The sequence below is a fragment of the Drosophila takahashii genome, chromosome 2L (genome assembly GCF_030179915.1).
Source record: "Drosophila takahashii strain IR98-3 E-12201 chromosome 2L, DtakHiC1v2, whole genome shotgun sequence".
NCBI classification, from domain to species: domain Eukaryota; kingdom Metazoa; phylum Arthropoda; class Insecta; order Diptera; family Drosophilidae; genus Drosophila; species Drosophila takahashii.
The window spans coordinates 17,735,663-17,754,287 of record NC_091678.1 but is presented as its reverse complement, the minus strand read 5'-3'; the positions used below and the strand labels follow the sequence as shown (position 1 = coordinate 17,754,287).

The 18,625-nt window shown below is 34.7% G+C and overlaps 2 protein-coding genes across 6 annotated transcripts in view; one reads left to right on the top strand and one right to left on the bottom strand.

The window, feature by feature from the left end:
- LOC108067957 (beta-1,4-glucuronyltransferase 1) overlaps positions 1-15,679 on the bottom strand; it is a 44,192-nt gene extending 28,513 nt beyond the window's left edge. For 2 of the 5 annotated variants that reach the window (XM_070217702.1, XM_070217746.1), the window contains exons 1-3: positions 15,534-15,679; positions 14,706-14,963; positions 10,328-10,386 (exon numbers count right to left, since the gene is read on the bottom strand). The gene's annotated coding sequence lies outside the window, so the exon portion shown is untranslated. Of the gene's footprint in view, positions 1-10,327; positions 10,387-10,762; positions 10,921-14,705; positions 14,964-15,533 lie in introns of those variants that run through there. The other 3 variants (XM_017157267.3, XM_017157268.3, XM_070217727.1) reach the window with 2 other exon arrangements.
- Positions 1,159-3,108, top strand: LOC108057625 (uncharacterized). Its single transcript, XM_070217628.1, has 5 exons — positions 1,159-1,352; positions 1,552-1,687; positions 1,752-1,936; positions 1,993-2,155; positions 2,211-3,108. Exons 4-5 carry the CDS (start codon positions 2,053-2,055, stop codon positions 2,690-2,692), a joined length of 585 nt encoding a protein of 194 aa, XP_070073729.1. The 5' UTR covers positions 1,159-1,352; positions 1,552-1,687; positions 1,752-1,936; positions 1,993-2,052; the 3' UTR covers positions 2,693-3,108.
- Positions 15,680-18,625: the final 2,946 nt, after the last annotated feature.

Here is an 18,625-nt window from a genome sequence, read left to right as displayed (position 1 = left end):
AATCTAAAGCTAGTTTAAATAATCGCGAATACTTCAATGTTTAATATTTTATATTTCTTATTTAGTAATTTTAATGAATAATTTAATTTTAGCTTAGTGATATTTAATTTTTCTAGCGTTGAGATATAAACAAATAATAATATTAAATATTATTACTAATTTTTAAATAAAATGCTAGCCTATAATATTATTTTTAGTTTTATATTTAAAAATATTGTTTGCCTAATTTGAAAGCTAGTGATGGAAAAGATCCAATACAAAAATCATAAGGCATTTGAAAACTACGGTTATCGGTATCGTCGGAACGATCGAATAATCGTCCATCTCCAATCACTCCGTCTTCGAAATTTTCAATTGTGGTGTTGTGTGTGATTTGGTGTCGTGTGTAACAAGTGTCGAAATAAATAGAACTTAACAAAAAGCAAGTAAGTAAAGTGAACTCCTAATATTATTTATAGTATTCTGATTATTTCTATACGTGAAGAAGCTTACTTAAACAATATACTATTAGAATATGTGCAACAAGCACGCGGCCAAATACATACATATATATACACATGCATTCCTAACTGCGCATTTCGTTGTCAAACATATGTTTGTATGTGTGTGCAGGGATGCGTTTGGGTTTAAGGGGAACTTCGATCAACTTGCCTATTGCGCATTAACTAATTGGTCGTTTTATTTTATAATAGACATGGAAAATATATTAAGAAAATTTGATTGCGAAGCTCTTAAGGATTGTTTTGAAGGTAATTTAAAAAAAAAAGTAATGTTGGTTGTCAATTAAATTATTACGATTTTAATAGAACATGGAGTGGATGAAACATCCATATATTTATTGACGGCAGAACATTTAAGGGAGATTGTGCCAAAACATTTGTTTGGCAAACGAGTAATTTTCGAAAGCAAACTAAAGCAGTTTCATGACAGGGTGAGCGTTGTATTTTTCTGTATGTATTTTTGTTCCAAGACATTTTATACAATTGCAGGATTTGGGTCCAACAAATGTAGAGGATAATAAACCCAACTTCCAGGCATGTAATTTTAATAACACACTGATTTTAATAATCCGATGATATTGTAAATTTTTTATTTCAAAAATTTGTACTTTTTATATGGGATTTGTAAATGCGCACTAGGAGGTGTCTGCTTTGGGTATTTTGAAATTGTCTACGCAATTCGTTAACATCCAAGCCTACTACCGAACTCACAACTGTCTCGTGCCACGACAAAGAAAGCTAATTGGCCAGATAATAATTGAATTTATATTCAATAATGGACTTAATTGGCAGCCTAAACAGTTTGATAAAATAGCCCAGCAAATCGTTGACATTTTTCCTAAAGAAGTCAAGGTATTTAATTATATTTTAGAACAACAAATTTATATTTTTTTCTCTAAAATAATCAAAATAATAATATTTAACTTTTTTAACCAATCTAACAAAGTGTAAATAATTAATTATTATTAGTATCAATTAATTAAATTTTAATTAAACATTATACAACCGATCTGTGTTAACCGCTCATATTTGTTGGCTTTGACTTGAATAGGAGACGTACTATTTTCCTAATAAGAACAAAAAGGCCGGAGGGATTTTGTACGGAAAATATCGCAATACATTAGCCAAGCGACGAGGAGAGGCACCGGAGATTGTTGAGTCGGAAAATGCTGACCCCGTCGAGGAAGGTACTTCTATATATATTAATGAAATCTAGTAAACATATTCACTTATTAAGTTTAATTTATGAAGTAACCGCAAGCGACGAGTTTTCCACATTCTGGCTGCAGACCAACGTGGCTCCCAAAACCCGTGTCTTCGATCATTGGCAGAAGACATTTTCGCAGCGCTACCTGACAATTACAACTGCAGAAAATAAACTGCAGACAATTTTAGAGGAGTGGCCAATTTTGAAGCAGAGCTTTGGGCATGATCTGGTATGATTTTTGTGCCTCCTTGATTGCCCTTTTTAATTGATTACGATTATATTTAGATCAAACAAGACTTTGACTTAAGGTTTCCAGATAACAAGGTGGATTTCGAAAGCAAATGGATGCAATTTCGCGAAGGGTTTCTTGAGTTGGCTCAAACGAGAACCAAAGAATCTTTCAGTTTGGACATTCTTAAGAAATTTCAAACTGAAAATGTCTCAGAAGGTAACTATCACAATGTTTATTTTAATAAATATTAATATGTTGACCTTATTTGCAGGAACATTGGATACTGGAATTTTGTTAATTTTGCACTCCGTCCTTGTGCCAACCGCTCGACGAATCATCAAGAAGCCGAACAATAAAAAAATTGGGGTAAAAGTTACAATAGCTGATTCTCGAAATAGCTTTTACATTCAATTTGCTACATCTGGCGAGCTTGAAACGGCCATTCAAGACCAAATTGATATTCAGTTAAAGAATAAGGACTGTTTGCAACCAATAATTTGTGGGATCGGACCGAGCGTTCTTGAAGCAAACGAGTTTTTTGTTTATTTCGCGGACATTTTCTATAAGTTTGAAAGCATTATAGCCGCGGTTGAAGCGTGCTTTAAGATTTTCTATGTTTTAAACCTGAAATATCCGGAATCTTGCAAATTAGTTTGGCTATTTATACAAGAATTTTTTTTTAACTTTCCGATTCCGGGTTGTGATATGCATCCGTCAGTAAAGTCTTTAGCCAACGACTTGAAAAAGAACTAATGTAAATAGCTATTTCTATACTATAATACTATTTTGGAAACGTTGCCAACAGTACTACTGCTACGAAGTTGAAGGATACGGATCACATACTTTAATTAACATTAACGATATTTTTAACCCCCCAATTCATTTACATAGCCTTAATGATAAACAATATGTTAAGCCAAAATCTTTTTAATTAATAATATATGTATATGAAAATAATATTTTAAGATAAAACAAATTAAAAGTGTATACAAATAAATAACAAAAACAGTATTTTTGAGTTTATTATTATAAGAATAATAAGGAAAGGTTTTCCTAAATTTTAGGAAAATATATGCCCCTAAATTTAGGTAAATATGCCCTAAAAATCTAGTCCATTGGCCATTTTTTATGGTAACAATTGCCTAAAAAAATCCAGGAACACGTACAAAATATAGTCCATCATGTCCAAACTTAGGTAATTCTGACCTAAAAATCTAGTCCACTAGCCATTTTTTTAGGTAACGATTACCAAAAATAAATCCAAGACTGCGTAAAAAATATAGTCCATATGACCAACATTTTAGGTAATGATGGACTTGGCGCATTTTTCTGGCCATGTTTCCTAAAATTTTAGGTAATTAGGCCCCTTTTTAGTCCATTTTGTTTTCTGGGTGTAGATCGACTCGTCTTGTGATGCTGATCAAGAATATATATACTTTATGGGGTCGGAAACGTCTCCTTCACTGCGTTGCATACTTCTGACTGAAATCATAATACCCTCTGCAAGGGTATAAAAATGTGTAAGGTGACATTCTCAGCCCAATTTTATTGGTTCCTTCACCCAGAAAAAAAAATGACCTAAAATGTCTAAAAATGGCCTAGAATTTAGGTAAAATTTGCCTAAAACTGGAGCTAAGTCCTTGAATGGCCTAAAATTTAGGATTGTATGACCTAAAATGTTAGGCCATTAATGGCCTAAAATGGGGTAATTTTTGGCCTAGATTTTAGGTAATTGGCTGCCTTAAAAAAAAATTTTAGGCTTTATTTGGCCTAAAAATTTGTACTGAAAAATGTTTCATATTATAAAGTAAATACAGAGAAATTTATAGCTAACTCGATCTCAATGTCGGCTTAGTCTTCAAGAAGTCGTCATTATTCCAACACACAAAAACGAGCGAAGAGGCTTCACTGTTCAGCAGTGAAATCGCTGTTTTATTTAACGATCGAAGTGGGTTACCATGCAAGCCGCGCTATAACTGGTTGGGAATTATAGCGTCGCTAGAACGGTATCAGAGTTCCGTGCAAATTTATTTAGGTAAAATGCATTAATTTTAAGGCCCTCGATGACCTAAAATATTAGGCTATACGGGACCTAAATAGTAGGGCAAATATACCAAAAATTTAAATTTTTAGGCTGTACATGACCTAAAAAGGAACTTTTAGTCCATTTAAAATGTTTTAGGCTATGCATGACCTAAAATGTTGTCCATCATTTTTCTGGGTGTTAAAATACGCAAGGTGGTAAATAAAGTCCTTGGGATTTTAGATAGATCGATCATAGATAGTTGCATTAAAAACTTTACGTAAAACATTTTTAACACCTTTGTTATTTGGTAATTTTTAAAATATATTTATATATTATTAATATATATATTAAGGGAAAGAAATCTCGAACTTCTGGTCTACAAGAACCCAACAAATAAGTATTCAAATCGAAAGACAAAAAAGTTATATTTAATTAGCTTCAAATGACCCATAGACTAACAAATCTAACATTACCATGATGCCATTGCATGTACATAGCAGACAAATTTGTCTGATGCTCGTAATTTTAATTAACAGTGCAAATAAATGTTGGAATTCCCCGGGGAAGCATTCACTTGGCTAATGGAATACCGTGCGGCTATCTATATACAGGGTGAGTCAAATATACATATAAATATATTGCCAGCCAGTCCCAAGCAAACATGTTTACTCGAGCACCAGCGCAGGGTAGGGAAATGAAAATGAAATGGGATTGTCGAATGGTATTGGATAGTGAAATTGAGTCGCGGTTCGGAAACTAATTAACCCTTCCTGCTTCCTACTTCATAAATGGAAACCCCTAAAAAAATACTATGTCCCACAGGGAAACTCAAATGTAAAAGCCCGACCGGTCTTTGTCCGCTGATGCGAAAGTGTCTACTAAGTACACCTAAAAGTGCACTTAAAATTGCATTCCAAATTAATGGAATTTTAAGCAGAGCAGTGTGCAGACTCAGACTTTAAAGGCTTAGGTTCATTTTTGGAATGAAAGTGGCCTTATATAATTTTGGATCCAACGAAACTTTTTTAACATTAAAAATTATTGTAAATCGTTTAAATCGCTTTAAACTTTAGATCTTGGCTTTTTTCTGAAATTTTCAGGGGCGATTTTTCCCGAGCAAATAATGCAAATTTTTCCAAAATTTAAAATGTTCTTAAATCACCCATTCATTCTACAAAGCTAGCGTTAATAACAAATTAGTAAGTGCGTCAATTGTTCTCAGATAAGACTTGGCAATCGCACTTGTAACTTGTCGTACATTTAGTTTCTCCCGATAGAAAATTGAATTTAGCTACCAATTTGTTAGATAAGCTATCTCTAAAATGAAACAAATCAGAAGTGTGTTTTGACATTTCATCAGAAACAGACGTCTGTAAAGTAGCAAGATAAAACAAAAATTTTAAGTGGTAAAACCTATAAACGCTATTAGTTTGTAATCCTTGGGGCGTTAATTGCTTATCTAGATTTGAAAGCAATTTCGACTACACAATACTAAAATTTTGAACATGGTTCTCGATATCGTGTACTTTATCTAGTATCGATAAAAGCGATAGGCACAAGGTTAACATGGTGGGCTAATTCGACTCACAAAGTAAAGTTGCTCCCAATCCTAATCATGAGTCGAGTCTGTCCGTCCTAATTATAAAATATACTTCAAAGATTTCAGATATAATTCCAAAAACAATTACGAATTAAAAGACCATCGAAATAAAGATTGTTGAAAAACATCGTTTTCGTCCATCGTTCCACATAAAGCAGGTGAATGGAAAAATCATACGAGTGATAGCAAGTGTACTGAAGGTTGGCATCATTCAAAAGATAAGATTAAGAAGCCATTACTCATTCGCCAGCTGAAGCTAGCCAATTAATTATTATAATAAAGGTAAAAAAATAACACACAACGGTCTGGTCCTTCCTATCTCTTCGGTTATCAAATCGTTTAAACTTGACGTTAAAGTGCGTCTCGGAATTCAAAGAATAAAGTATAAGTATAAAATGCTTAAAAAACAAAGTAACAAAAATATTATATTAAAATGATAAAATAATGGAAGGAAAGTTTTCAAAAAGCAGAAATAACAGCCTTCACAAATTAGAAACTGCGAAAGTGAACTACGCAGCATATAGGTGCTTACTGAAAATGACTGCGAGTTTCAATTATTTTATCACTTCGTATGTAAATTGAATCGACTGAAAAATGTCACACACGCATTTGTGCCTGACGCGGCAATCAGTCAAAAGACAAAACAGCCACTTATTGCTTGACAAAAGTAGAGAGGTCTTTGAAATATGACAGTCGTGAGAGATATTGCGCCCAAAGGCATACAAAGCAAGGCTCTGCTCAACCATTTAGGTTCTGACAGAGTTAACATTGATGTTTACTTATCTTCAAATATGTATGACACATCTTCATTTCGTGGACTTTGAGACGAAAATTACCTAAAATTGTCGAGAGCAATAACCTTGTGAAAAGATTTACCGCGTATAAGGGAAACTTTATATTTTTAAATTCAACAAAAATATTTTTTTTAAATACTGTAACAAATTTAAGTTTACACCGAAGTAAAGTGGATTACACAAGCTTTCTTAATAGCCGATTTTCCAAGAAACTGATTGGGTTTTAGCCCAAATGTTTTCCAATTACCTTAATATCTTTACACAATTAAGTACGCATCTTCTGTTTAATTAAGCACAATCGCAATCAATCTCGGAAGCTTACATCGAATTTTCAAGTCCATTGTGTAAACTCATCCAAAGTCCCATACCCATTCAAGTTCCAAGATGGAGGCTGACTTTAGATGGTATGTGAAGCCATAACACGCAACCTTTGAGATTAGCTTGTCTGCCACTTAATTAGTAGCATTTACGTCATATTAGACACAAGAAACTTTATCAAAGATAAAGGAAGTCATCATTATGATAATGTCAAAGTGCTGTTCGAAAACAAATCATTTCAGGGCGAGAATTATTGCAGGGAAATAGTTTGAATACATGTGTCAAACGTGAAAAACGCATCCAAAGAAGCTCCCCTACGTGAAAAAATGTTGCGTCCAAATAAAAAAGATTTACAATTAAAAAGAAATGGTTTGAACTTCGCTGTCAATTTTCGCCAGTAACAAGTATAAACTAACCGTCTCAATAAATGTAAAGTTGAGGAAAAAGGTAACTGTTTCAATTATGAATTAAGGTAAAGATTGAGGTAAAAGTTTGGTCAAGATACTGTTAAAGTTTCATGATGTTTACAAATTTAGTAGAAGAGAATAATGTTTAGAATGGAATCATTCTTGCATTATCAACAGTCCATTTATTTCGTTACTCTGTACATTTTGCTCATCTCTTTTCGTTAAGCTTCCTCTGAACCTTCATTTCCCATCCAAATCGTTCCGAAATAAAAATGACTATTTTACTTTTACCACGGAAACTCGGTTGGCCGTAATCCACTCGCCTTTGCACTGCCCCCTTCCTGCCACTAAATTGATTTATGATGTCTGCCACACGCTCTCATTCTGTGGAGCGCTGAAAGTTATGCAACAGCAGGCTGTGGGCAACAGAGTGTTTTACCATTTTGTTTACCGAAAACTCCGTTTATTGCGAACCGCCCAGAGTGGGCGTGGCGTCGAGTAGGTGTCAACTCCAACTACTACTATCACAGGCGTGAAAATTGCCCCGAAACTGTGCCATCCTGTCCCCATTTTCTCGTTTTTGGCTTCCTCTGAACGTACTTTTTATTAACAATCATAATTCATATTTATTAATGTGCTCAATTTGTTGTTAATGATATTGCGCGCCTGTTCACGGATCGATTGTCGACGCCCAGCTGCTGTCATTATTTTTTCGCTTGTTAACTGCGCCCGGATGTTTAAAATGCACTTAAAATAATAAATTATTATTGTTAAAAAAAAAAACAAAGCTATCGCCAACCAAAACGAATTTAAAATTGTGGTTCTAAGTTACTTATTTAATGCGTTGTTCCTTATGTACCTACATATGTATGTAAATTAAGTTTTTTCTTGTAAAGCAAAAATAATGCTGAAAGCGAGAGCACCCGCAGCAATTTGCAGCATTTTGGTCAAGGACATTTTCATCTTTTATGCAACGGTAATCCTTTTAAGCAGCCTTGTCGTCCACCTCTGTTGAATAGTGAAAACGAGTCCCTCAGAGGCATACTAAACTAAAAAAAAATAAGGAAAACAAAACTAAAACTAAATATCACTGTGGGAAAGAACAGAAAAGTGTGCAAGGCGCCTTCTATATATTCATAGTCGCATAATTTAAAATCTACTGTGGTACAATCTAAACGAGTGGTAACCAATCGAAAGGTATCGTAAAACTAAAAGGATTGCATATCAAGACTTCAGAGTCCATTAGTTTGGGAAAAATAGCTGTAAATGTGCAAAAATTAAAAAATTAAAGTAAAATAAAAATGGCCGCGTAGCTTATGGAGGCAATTTGTCGGTACTTGCAACGCTTCAAGAAACTCAAGTAAGTTGACACATTTTCCACAGAAAAAAAAGCGAGACAACATAAAAAGGCTAGGCAAAGGCATGTTGAATACTAAGTCAGATTAAACAATACATTGCGGTTAAGGTTCTTAAGGAAGAAAAAAACAATGATGGTTTTAAAAAAAAATATAAATACGGTTTTAAAAAAAATGATCTCTAAACAGTAAATTATTCTTATTATATTATTGTCTAGTATAGATTAGAAGTAGTACGTATGACAAATAATGGGACTTAATTTATTCAAACATCCACCGCTCCATAAATGTTTAGTTTACCTTAATAAATTAAAATGTTCTTCTACTACAATTAGATATTCTAGACTATTCGTGTAGGTTCTTGTACATCTCAAGCTTCTACTATCGATTTAAAGTGACGCAAGGATTTTTGCCATTTTCAAGTGATTTAGACCATGCGTATGAGAAACCTTTTAAGTAATTAACAAACTAAGAATGTATCTCAAACGTTAAATGCGCTTTTCGCTCATTCATTCAAAAGGATGCTCAGTCTTAGTGTAAATCTAGTTAAGGCACAAGTCGGTGGTTTGGCATCTGAGTCTTCGTGCGAAAATCCCATCAGAGGTTATACTAGGCTCACAGGATTGATTCTTTGCAGGCTTAGGTAAGGACAATAAGTGATGAAATTGGTATCTTCTAAGGACTGCCCCGTTTGGGTCCCCACCCATGGCTTGTGTGCCATTGTGCTCACATGGTCCTCTCGTCCTTGTCCTCAGACACACACATATTCAACCGCAAGCCCTAGAACACAAATACCAGCAAAATACCCGAGGCCCAAGTCTATGTCAAGTTTGAGTGGCTGCCATACTCCACCGCCCATGGTCCATCCTCATAGTTTCATCTTGAAACCGTTGGAGAAGGGTCTGTGCACTTGGAATAAAATTGTTCATCATCACTTTTGTAACATTAAGTAGCGTAAGACTAGACTGTATAGTTTTTCTTGACTGTATAGTTTTTTCTTGTCTTAATAAGAATTAAATAATTTAAATATTTGTTTAATGCTTTTTTTTTATTAATGAAAAATTATCAAAATAAATCTAAATGAACTACAGATTTGACACCAAATTTATGCATACCTTTAAGGCTCAGAAAGGTTGCAATTTTTTCTCTGGGTATAAAGAGATTGACAGCACTGAAGGCATTTGCCACTTGGAAGACTGCCAAAAACTACACACAGGCTGCAAAGCTCCGAGAGAATAAGTGATGGGGGTAGTGGCAAACGATTTTTAATTAAATTTCCTCCCTTCTTGTACCGAGTGCACCACTTTCAGTGACTAATATCGGTAAAATGTAAGCATAAAGCACATGGAAAGGGCATTATTATAATTTTTATATCCGGCAATGCTCTTTAATTGTAATATTCTTTAAATTGAACCCTGGACTGTGAATCAAAGGTTCAATTGAGTTTAAAAGAATCTAGTCAAAACAAACAATAATAAAGCAATAAACAACAACAGCGACTGTCTGTCTTTCGTGAGCAACCCTTTTGCATAATAATTAGGAAACTCTGGCACTGCGAACCAATGATTTGTGCAAATGTTTTTGACGTCGCCTTCAAGTTCTCCATTTCTTTATCTGACACTCATTTTCTCTCATCGCTCGAACTTTATGCATTTGCATATTAATTACACCTAAACTTTTCTTGCTCGAGCTGAATTAAGACACTCTAAAATGAATTGCACTACATAACAAGAGAATGCGCTATAATCGAGTACTTCGAAGGAAGTATTTTAGATGACAGAAAAGTTAAATGGAAATATCGCTCAGCTGCCAATAGTAGAAATAACTACCAAACTAACGGTTAATAATAATTATTATAATAGGTACACAATATTCGAATTACGCTTACTTTGTTAATTGTAGAAGTAAAGTTTGATATCAAGTTTGATGTCCTTGTGGGGTATATATCTAAAATGATAAGAAAACGTTCGATTAAGCATAAAAATCGTTATGATCGCTCATTTGCACACTCAAAATAATAAATGTAACATTTTCTGACGAAACGGTTTTTATAAGTTTTATAAGAGCCTAAACAAAATATTTAAGCTCCGTGGATGGTAGCACAGTAATAGTGACGAATAGCGTGATTGTAATCGAATTAAGATACAGACACGTGCTATACGTCGTTGGACAGGTTTTGGTTCTGATATTGCGATTTATAAAAAACCTTGACGTGAAAAACTAACTAACTAATGTAAGGTTGAGAAGGGTGAGTCAGACTTTACTAATAAAGACAAAAAAGAAATGTACTCTCAAAAAAAAAAAAACAAAGATGGTTTCTTACCTTGTTTAATAAGTTTTTAATTACCACCTTTGAAGTTTCCTTTACCAAAAAAAGCTATGGTTTCATGTAAATCACCTTCAGTTCTTATACCCGATAAAGAAACATACTTTTCAACAGACAGACGGTCGGACATTGCACTTTATTTGTTGGATCGATGATACTGTATGGTTTTTAAGTAATAATGACTTATTTAACAATATATTAAGTTGACCAAAACAAATTGATTTTATATGTGTTGCCAATTGCATTACCCTGTTAAAACGAAATGGACTAAGTCATAAGATCTTGTTTTTTTTTAACAAATTTAAACATAATTATTATAAAGTACTATTTGAAATGGCAAAGCAGCATCAGCTAAAGTAAAATTTGCTAACTAAAAACCAATTTTTTTTTACAAATCATAAATGCTAGCATAGGAAATTATTCAATCGACTGACCTAAAAGGACCTGCTTGGCTAACTTCCGATCCAACGCTTTTCCTTTTTTTTATAAACCTCCATCTAGGGGTTAAGCCACGCATGCACATCTACAGCCCCTAAAACAACCCATTTTCTTTATTTTCCTTTCAATTCAATCAACCATTAAGCATAAGCCGCTGTTGACCCGAGCAACCCAACGCATGTCATGCTGACGATGACATGCCCTCTGGCCGTGGAGAAAGGTGTCAGAACACCGCACAAGGGGCGCACCTGTCCCGCACCCAATCCACAGCCCCTTCTCGGAGGAATACCCCTGGCCATGTCCCTGACTGGGTGACTGACTGACAGTTTTGCGTGCCTAATTGTTAGAGGAAGTAGGAAAAACATTTAGTTGCCCTGCAGTTGTCATGACAAAGCAGATAGCCCGAAAAATCCCTTTTTGTATTTTGAAAGGGAAACAAATGCCAGTTACGAATATTTATGAAAAGTAATAAATTACAATTGTACAAATACAAAAATGCAATGCGCCTACACTTTATTCCACACGAGGCAAACATAATTTCAGGAAAAAAACAGCAAAGGCTATTCAAGGAAGCATGAATATGTTCCAAAAATTTATGTCCGAATAGTAAGGGTTCTAAGATTAAAGATTATTATATTATACATTTTAATTAACTGAGTGCTTTATAGTTTCGTTCTAGTAAACCGTAAGTTTAAAAGTAAGACCTTACTCCTGCTTTTAAATCCGCACCTGACTTTTTATTGCTGTAACCCAAAGTTATACTTTTACATCTGACTGATTTCTGAGGTCTGGGTCTAGGAAAGTGTAAAACGCAAACGAAAACAAAATGCACAAAAATGCTTATTTGCGGTTAGCCACAAAATGGTAAGCCAATACCAAACCAAAATTGTAGGGTAAGGGCCAGCAGCTTGTTAACCCATGTTGACTACAAAATCTCAAACCTTTCTTAATTTTCATGTGACAGAATGAGGTGTTAGATATAAAATTTCTTTTTGGAGAAATATTTTATAGCATAGCGTAGTAAATATCTTCGAAATCTATTCGAAAAAGTGGTTTATTTAAAAACGTTTTTTGTCAATCCAAGTAATAAATGTTGTTGCCCAAGATGTTTTATTCGTCGTCATGACAAACAAAAAAGTATTTGTAATTGCATGTCAGCGTTTTCGTTACGTCAGTTGTTGGATAATATTCCAAAAACAGCAAGCTAAATGGTTTGGATTTTGTAGGCCAAAAGAAAACTTTCGCTAGGATAAAAATACAAAAATCCGTTTTAATTCAGACAAGATTATTAAAAAAGTACTCGTTACTCGTAACTTTTGATTCGGGCGTCAATGAAATGACGTACATTCACTAAGAACACTGAGGAACACTGCTTTAAATTTGATATCTTTCGTTCAAAAATACTTTTTAAAAGAAAAAAAAGTTTGTTTTATATATATTTAGCATTGACATAATTATTTTAAGTTAAAAAAAAACTGTTCACTTTTTTCAAAATTTTAGCTTCCCTTATATGGATAAATATGGATATTATCCAAACTTCTGACTGAAATCATAATACTCTCTGTAAAGGTACAAAAATAAATGGTAATACATTTTTTTTAACTGTAGCTATGATTTCTTGCGAATACATTTTACATTCCCAGCTGTTTAGCAAGTAAGAAAAGTTTGTGCTCTTCCGGTTGAGCCTATTGTGAGCAATTATTTCTCTCGAAGTTTAACTTAAATATATAAATTCTTTCTAGCTTATCGGGGTCCTCGTCTCCAGGGTTCTACGTAATCCAACCACTGCAATGCGTTCGTAGCCCCACCCAGTCACCACGCCCCTCACTCACTTCTGTTATCAACATTACGCGAAACTGCTTTTAGACTGAGTTCTATGCTTTAACGGACAGCTCTTACGTCCGATTCTGTACTTACTCTATAAATATGTTCTATTGCCGGGGAAAACATTTGCTCAGTGATCGTTTGATTACCCAGAAAATGCTCTAATAATACTAATGGAGTAAATAGGCGAGTGTTTACCAAATATAAATAGTTAATAATGGGGAGAAACACATGGAACTACACACGTAATTAGCAAATATTTTATCTATAAACAGAACAATCTAACCTACATAATAGTAGTTTGAACAGGTCGGTATCGAGAATATCAATAATGAGCTAATAAGGTACCAATCTTACTTTTTTAGAAAATAGTTAGTTTAAAATAAGATTTCTATAAAATAACCGTTTTCAATCTGAAAAAAATTATGCTTAAATAATCAAAATTCATTTAGAACGTAAGGAGATATTATTATTTTAATCAATAAACGTATTTTTTAAAATGAACTAACACATTTCAAATGAAATATCCATTTGGTAATCCCCTTCTTATTTCCCGTCGAAACCACAAAATTCTATTTTTAAAAGACGTTCGCATAAATTAAGTTGTATATTTTCAAGTATTTATCTAGTGACAATATTTAGCCTCAAACGACGACAAGATTTATGTGGGCTTCGGAGATTTTAATGAGCTATTTTGAAGGAAAACAAATACCGAACAAATTTTTAATAGGTTAACAAATGTTTTGTTAATGTGAAAATTAAAAGGCGATTGAAAATGGAATTAATCAAATGTGGGGAAACCCGAAGAACGAGGAAAGAATATATCACCGTTGCTTGGGTCAGATAAAGAACGAGTTATGATTTCGATTTGGTTGCTATAACTTTGATTGTTATTGCCAAGAACCTTATCAAATACCTTGCTGTCTAGACCAGCATGGTTATTAAGTAAGAAAAAACCCAGAAAAAACCCTATCATAATTAGTTTCATATTTTACACTAACCAAGTTAAATTTCATACATCAGCACTGATAAAAAAAATGAAATAGTAAAAATAAACATCTGCACATTGAGTGCAAAGATGCATAGTACATATTTGAATCAAATACAAAATCATAATATTTAATATAAAACATTTTAGATTGATTGATTTAATTCGAAAATAATTCAATAAAGGATGAATATATTAAATTCGGGAATTATATTTCTATTCAATATTTTTCGTCACTAAAAAAAGCATTTTATACTTAAATCAAAGCTAAAAATATTTAAATGTAATATTTTAATATGTAAAATTAATAAAAACCACAATGGATGAAAAGCATACCGAGAAATAGTTAAAATGAATATGAAATATTTGGATATTTTTTATCAGTGTCAGTGATAAGAACCTTTATTCCTTGAATGGGGTATTTCTTTTGAAATAATACTAGCATTTATGATATTTCTCTTTTCTTCTGTCTGATATCGTACAAGTAATAGTGGAGCATATGAATAAAATTGTTGGGGCGATAATAACAATACTTAGGCGAATTCCACAAACAAGCGGAATACGAAAGGAAGTCAAATTAAGAGCAAAAAGAAGAGAGGCAGCAATAACAATAGCGCCAGTTAGACAGACTATAATACACCAGAAATAAAATAAACTTTTTCAATTGTACGAAATTGTTATCGAACTTACATCACACTCACACACACACAGCGGGGCAATTTTCGATTTTTTTGCTGCTGATGATGATGATTTTGATAATTTTCTTTCTTTCGATATTGCTGCTGTTGTTGTTGGTTGTTGGTGGCCGCACGAATTTGAAATTTGATTTCTTTTGATTTGGCTTTGTTAATTTTAACGTTGGCTTTTTGGCTGCTCTTTTGGGCGAAAATAAAAGAAATCGCGCTGTTGCTTTTGTTGTTGTTGTTGCCTTGCTTTGCTGACCGTTTTCTATGAATGAATGAGAGGCATAAGTAAAGCAACAAATGCAACAACAAACAACAACAACGACTACAAAAAAAGACGAGGCGTGACGCGACAGCAGAAAAAACCGAATCAGTGGGGGAAGCAGTAAAACGAAACGAAACGGGTTTTCACATAGTTTGTAGCCCAGTGTTGTGGCCCTGGAGAAAGAGAGAGAGAGTAGTGTCCAGAATGCATGCCGAAAAAGGAAACTTTTAAGCATTTACACTGGCCAACACAAGACACCTTGTGTGGGTGGTGGGTGGAAGGGAGAGGCCAGGCGGGGCCAGCTGATTCTGATGGGGATTTTCGGGCATGCCACATGCAGCGGCAACTTCTCTCTCTCGCTCTTTCTCTCTCTTCTGCTGCAAATTCAATTTTTGTTGTTTATTTAGGTAATGCGATGCTCACTCGCACACAATTGCACACACTCACGGCACAACATTTAAATTCGTGTGCTACACTTGTTTCTCTTTTTTGGCCCCCTTTCGGCGATCTCTATCTATCTTTATCTTTAACTAAAAGAAATCTGGCTTTCTCCGTACGACACACACACACCTTGGCTCGCTCCTTTTGCGAACATTTAATTTATTTAATTTTTAGGCCTTTTTCCGATTGGCACGCGCGTCCGCCACCGCACGAAAAACACAACCGTTTCGCTCGAAGTCTCAGAGTTAACAGAGCCCCAATTGGGGCTGTAGCAGCTGTAACAACGATGTTAAAGCGCCAACAGAGCGCCACAAATATGAGAATTCAGTTGCCTCTCAAAATCGAAATAGTGTAAAAACCTTAAAAAACCTCTCGAGCCCCCAACATATCAGTCCAAAGAGAACGCCTTTTGGTCTAAGAGCGACGTGAAGAGACCCTGCATTGGGGGATATTTCCACATTCCGGCGACGGTCACACAGCAATTTGCAGTAAAAAGGTTGTTGAACAAATAAAATGGTTGTTAAACACACTAAATAGATTAGGTGTTTTTTTTTTGGGAATTTTAAATAACACAGTGTTACAAAAATTAATGATTTTTAAATTTACCTCCATGGATGCGATAAATTCGAATTCGTTACGAATTTTCAAGTTAAACTGCGTTTTCCAAAAAGTTCCCCGACGCAAGGATTTTTAGCACAAGGACTTTTCATATTTCGTTTCGTCCTTTGAGCCGACAACACGCTCATCAGCGGTGTTTTTAATCCAATAATGTTGCAGAGCTTCCAGCTAAATTCCTGATTGCAAATCCGAAAGTCGCGGCACATGAAGTCACTAAATATGTACGCCCATCTGGTCACCAAACAATACTTTGTGCGGTCGATCTTTTCGTGAAACTTTGAATAGACAGTATAACATTGCACTAATAATAATATTTACTTGAGGAATAATTCCTGACAGGCGATATCGCGAATATTTTCCTTTGGTGTGAAGACGAGTGGTTGCTGAGTTTATAGAGTAAGAAACTATATAGAGACACCATTTGCTCTAGTGTTGGGTAAAAACTGCTCATTTGGGTGAACATGTTCACTCAGTTTGCTCACCTGCTCACTTGTTCACTTGCTCACTTGTTCACTTGTTTACTTTTTCTGTCCTTAACTTTAACGAAAATGAATGCGCGATGATCGATCGTCCTCGATCATACTCGTTGCAGCTCTCTGGTATAGAGACGCCATTTGCTCTGCCGCTCTCTTCTGCGAATTCGCCAATGATGCCACCTAGGCGAAAAACGACAATTTCCCTAATTTTTAATGTGTTCGATTCAAAACATGCATTTTGGGCCCATGGTGAGTTTTATGGGATTTTATATATCTGCACCGCTCTCACTCACTGTTTTTTTTTGTATGTGAACTCTCACCACTATTGCTGTTGCTTCGCACATGTTGGATGCGGTGAGAAATTGAAGTTCGCTTCTTGGGCCTTGCATTGTATCGGTTACCTCTATACAGGTTCGCAAAAAGTCTGACAATTCAATCAAAAAGCATCAATCATTGTTATGATTGATCCTAGTTTACAGTAGCTCTAATGAACGAGCCAAATTGTACTTTTTCGATTTAATTTTGCTCATCGGTCTAGGTAGTACCGTATGGAGACATTTTAAAATACCAAAAAATACCAAAAGTGTCCATCGGTTTTTAAAATCATGCTCATCAATTGCTCATTGCAACTGACATATGTAAATCTGTCTTGTACGAGTTTTCATTATACGGTTGTGGTTTTTTTACAAATGTGAAACTCTTGTTCACCATCTTATAACAGTTGACTTGAAGAGCAATTGCTCATCTCAACATTAACGAAGGGGAGATTTCAGCTCTGCAAATCTTATTGTAGAATAATACAAAATAGCATAAGATAATAGCAAAAACGGATGGTATGGTAGATGGTGGAGATCTCTGCGGGAAGACCCTATTAGGGTTAACCGATTGTTGATACTCCTATCGATTATCTACAATATTAGGGTTAACCGGTTGTTGGTAACAACAATTTAAAAAAGTGAACAAGTATAAAATGCCATTCGAAAATGATGAGTTCTTCAATAACAATCCCGCGCTTGACTGTGTGACCTCTCACTTACATTCAGAGGAACACATCAGTAACACAAGAAATAATGTTTACCAGGACTACCGAAATCTAATGGATTGTCACACTCCGTTTTTTCTAACTACAAACGAATTCCATGTCTGTAGAAAAAATTGGAAACTGGACCGCCAATCTCCCAATGTCGACAACAATTACCCGAGTTCACATACAGTGGTGGTCAAATGTATGGGCATTCTGGCAATTAATTTGGACCATTCGGTAATGCGTCTAATTTATGGAAATGTGGTAAATTTTTACCATATTTTTAAAAACCATTTTTAGAAATAAATATTTAATTTTGTTAGGGGTCAGTAACTTGGCAGGAACTCAAACAGGAGTTAATCAACGCAATGCGCTACCTTAAAACGAGAAAGCTGAAGGATCGCCTGCTGGGCATCGTGGCTGACCACAATCAAATAAATTCGTCTTTGTCAGCACTATCAGTGCCTATAATTTTTGATCGCCAGCACTGGATAGCGCATAACCAAGCAAATAGGATATCGTCATTGCCTTTGATGACCTTGATTGGACGCCAATATTCATCTTATTACGTCCAGGAGTTGGCTGCAGTAAAGGAGTCAGTAAAGCTGACTGGCGACCATCTTCAGTTCTTCCTGCGAGAAGTCGATATGGTGGAAAGGCTATTAGAAAGAGCTTTTAGAATCCCGGGAATGAATAAATTTACGTTGTCGAGTGTCAATTTTGACGAGCATGAGACCCTAGGGGACAACATTAGAGATGTATTTAAAAGATGTTTCTCAACAGAGGACTCAGTGGAACTATATAGAGCAACAATTCTCCTGTTATTTGTTTATTTTGGTAGTAGACCAGTAAACAATGATTAACGTTACGGTGAGTTTAAATATTCTATTTACTCTATTTATTCTTATTTTGTATCAAACAGATCTTCTCATCTCTATCTTCGCATCTCTGTCTTCGAATCTCTATCTAGTAACTAGATTCTAGTTACATGCCGGATTCACTGTTGGAGAAGGTTAGGTCACTAAAAAGTTTAAAATAAACAAAATTTCTGAGGAAAATATATTTGAGTTTTTTGGTGTTTGGTTAAATTTAAAAATTATAGT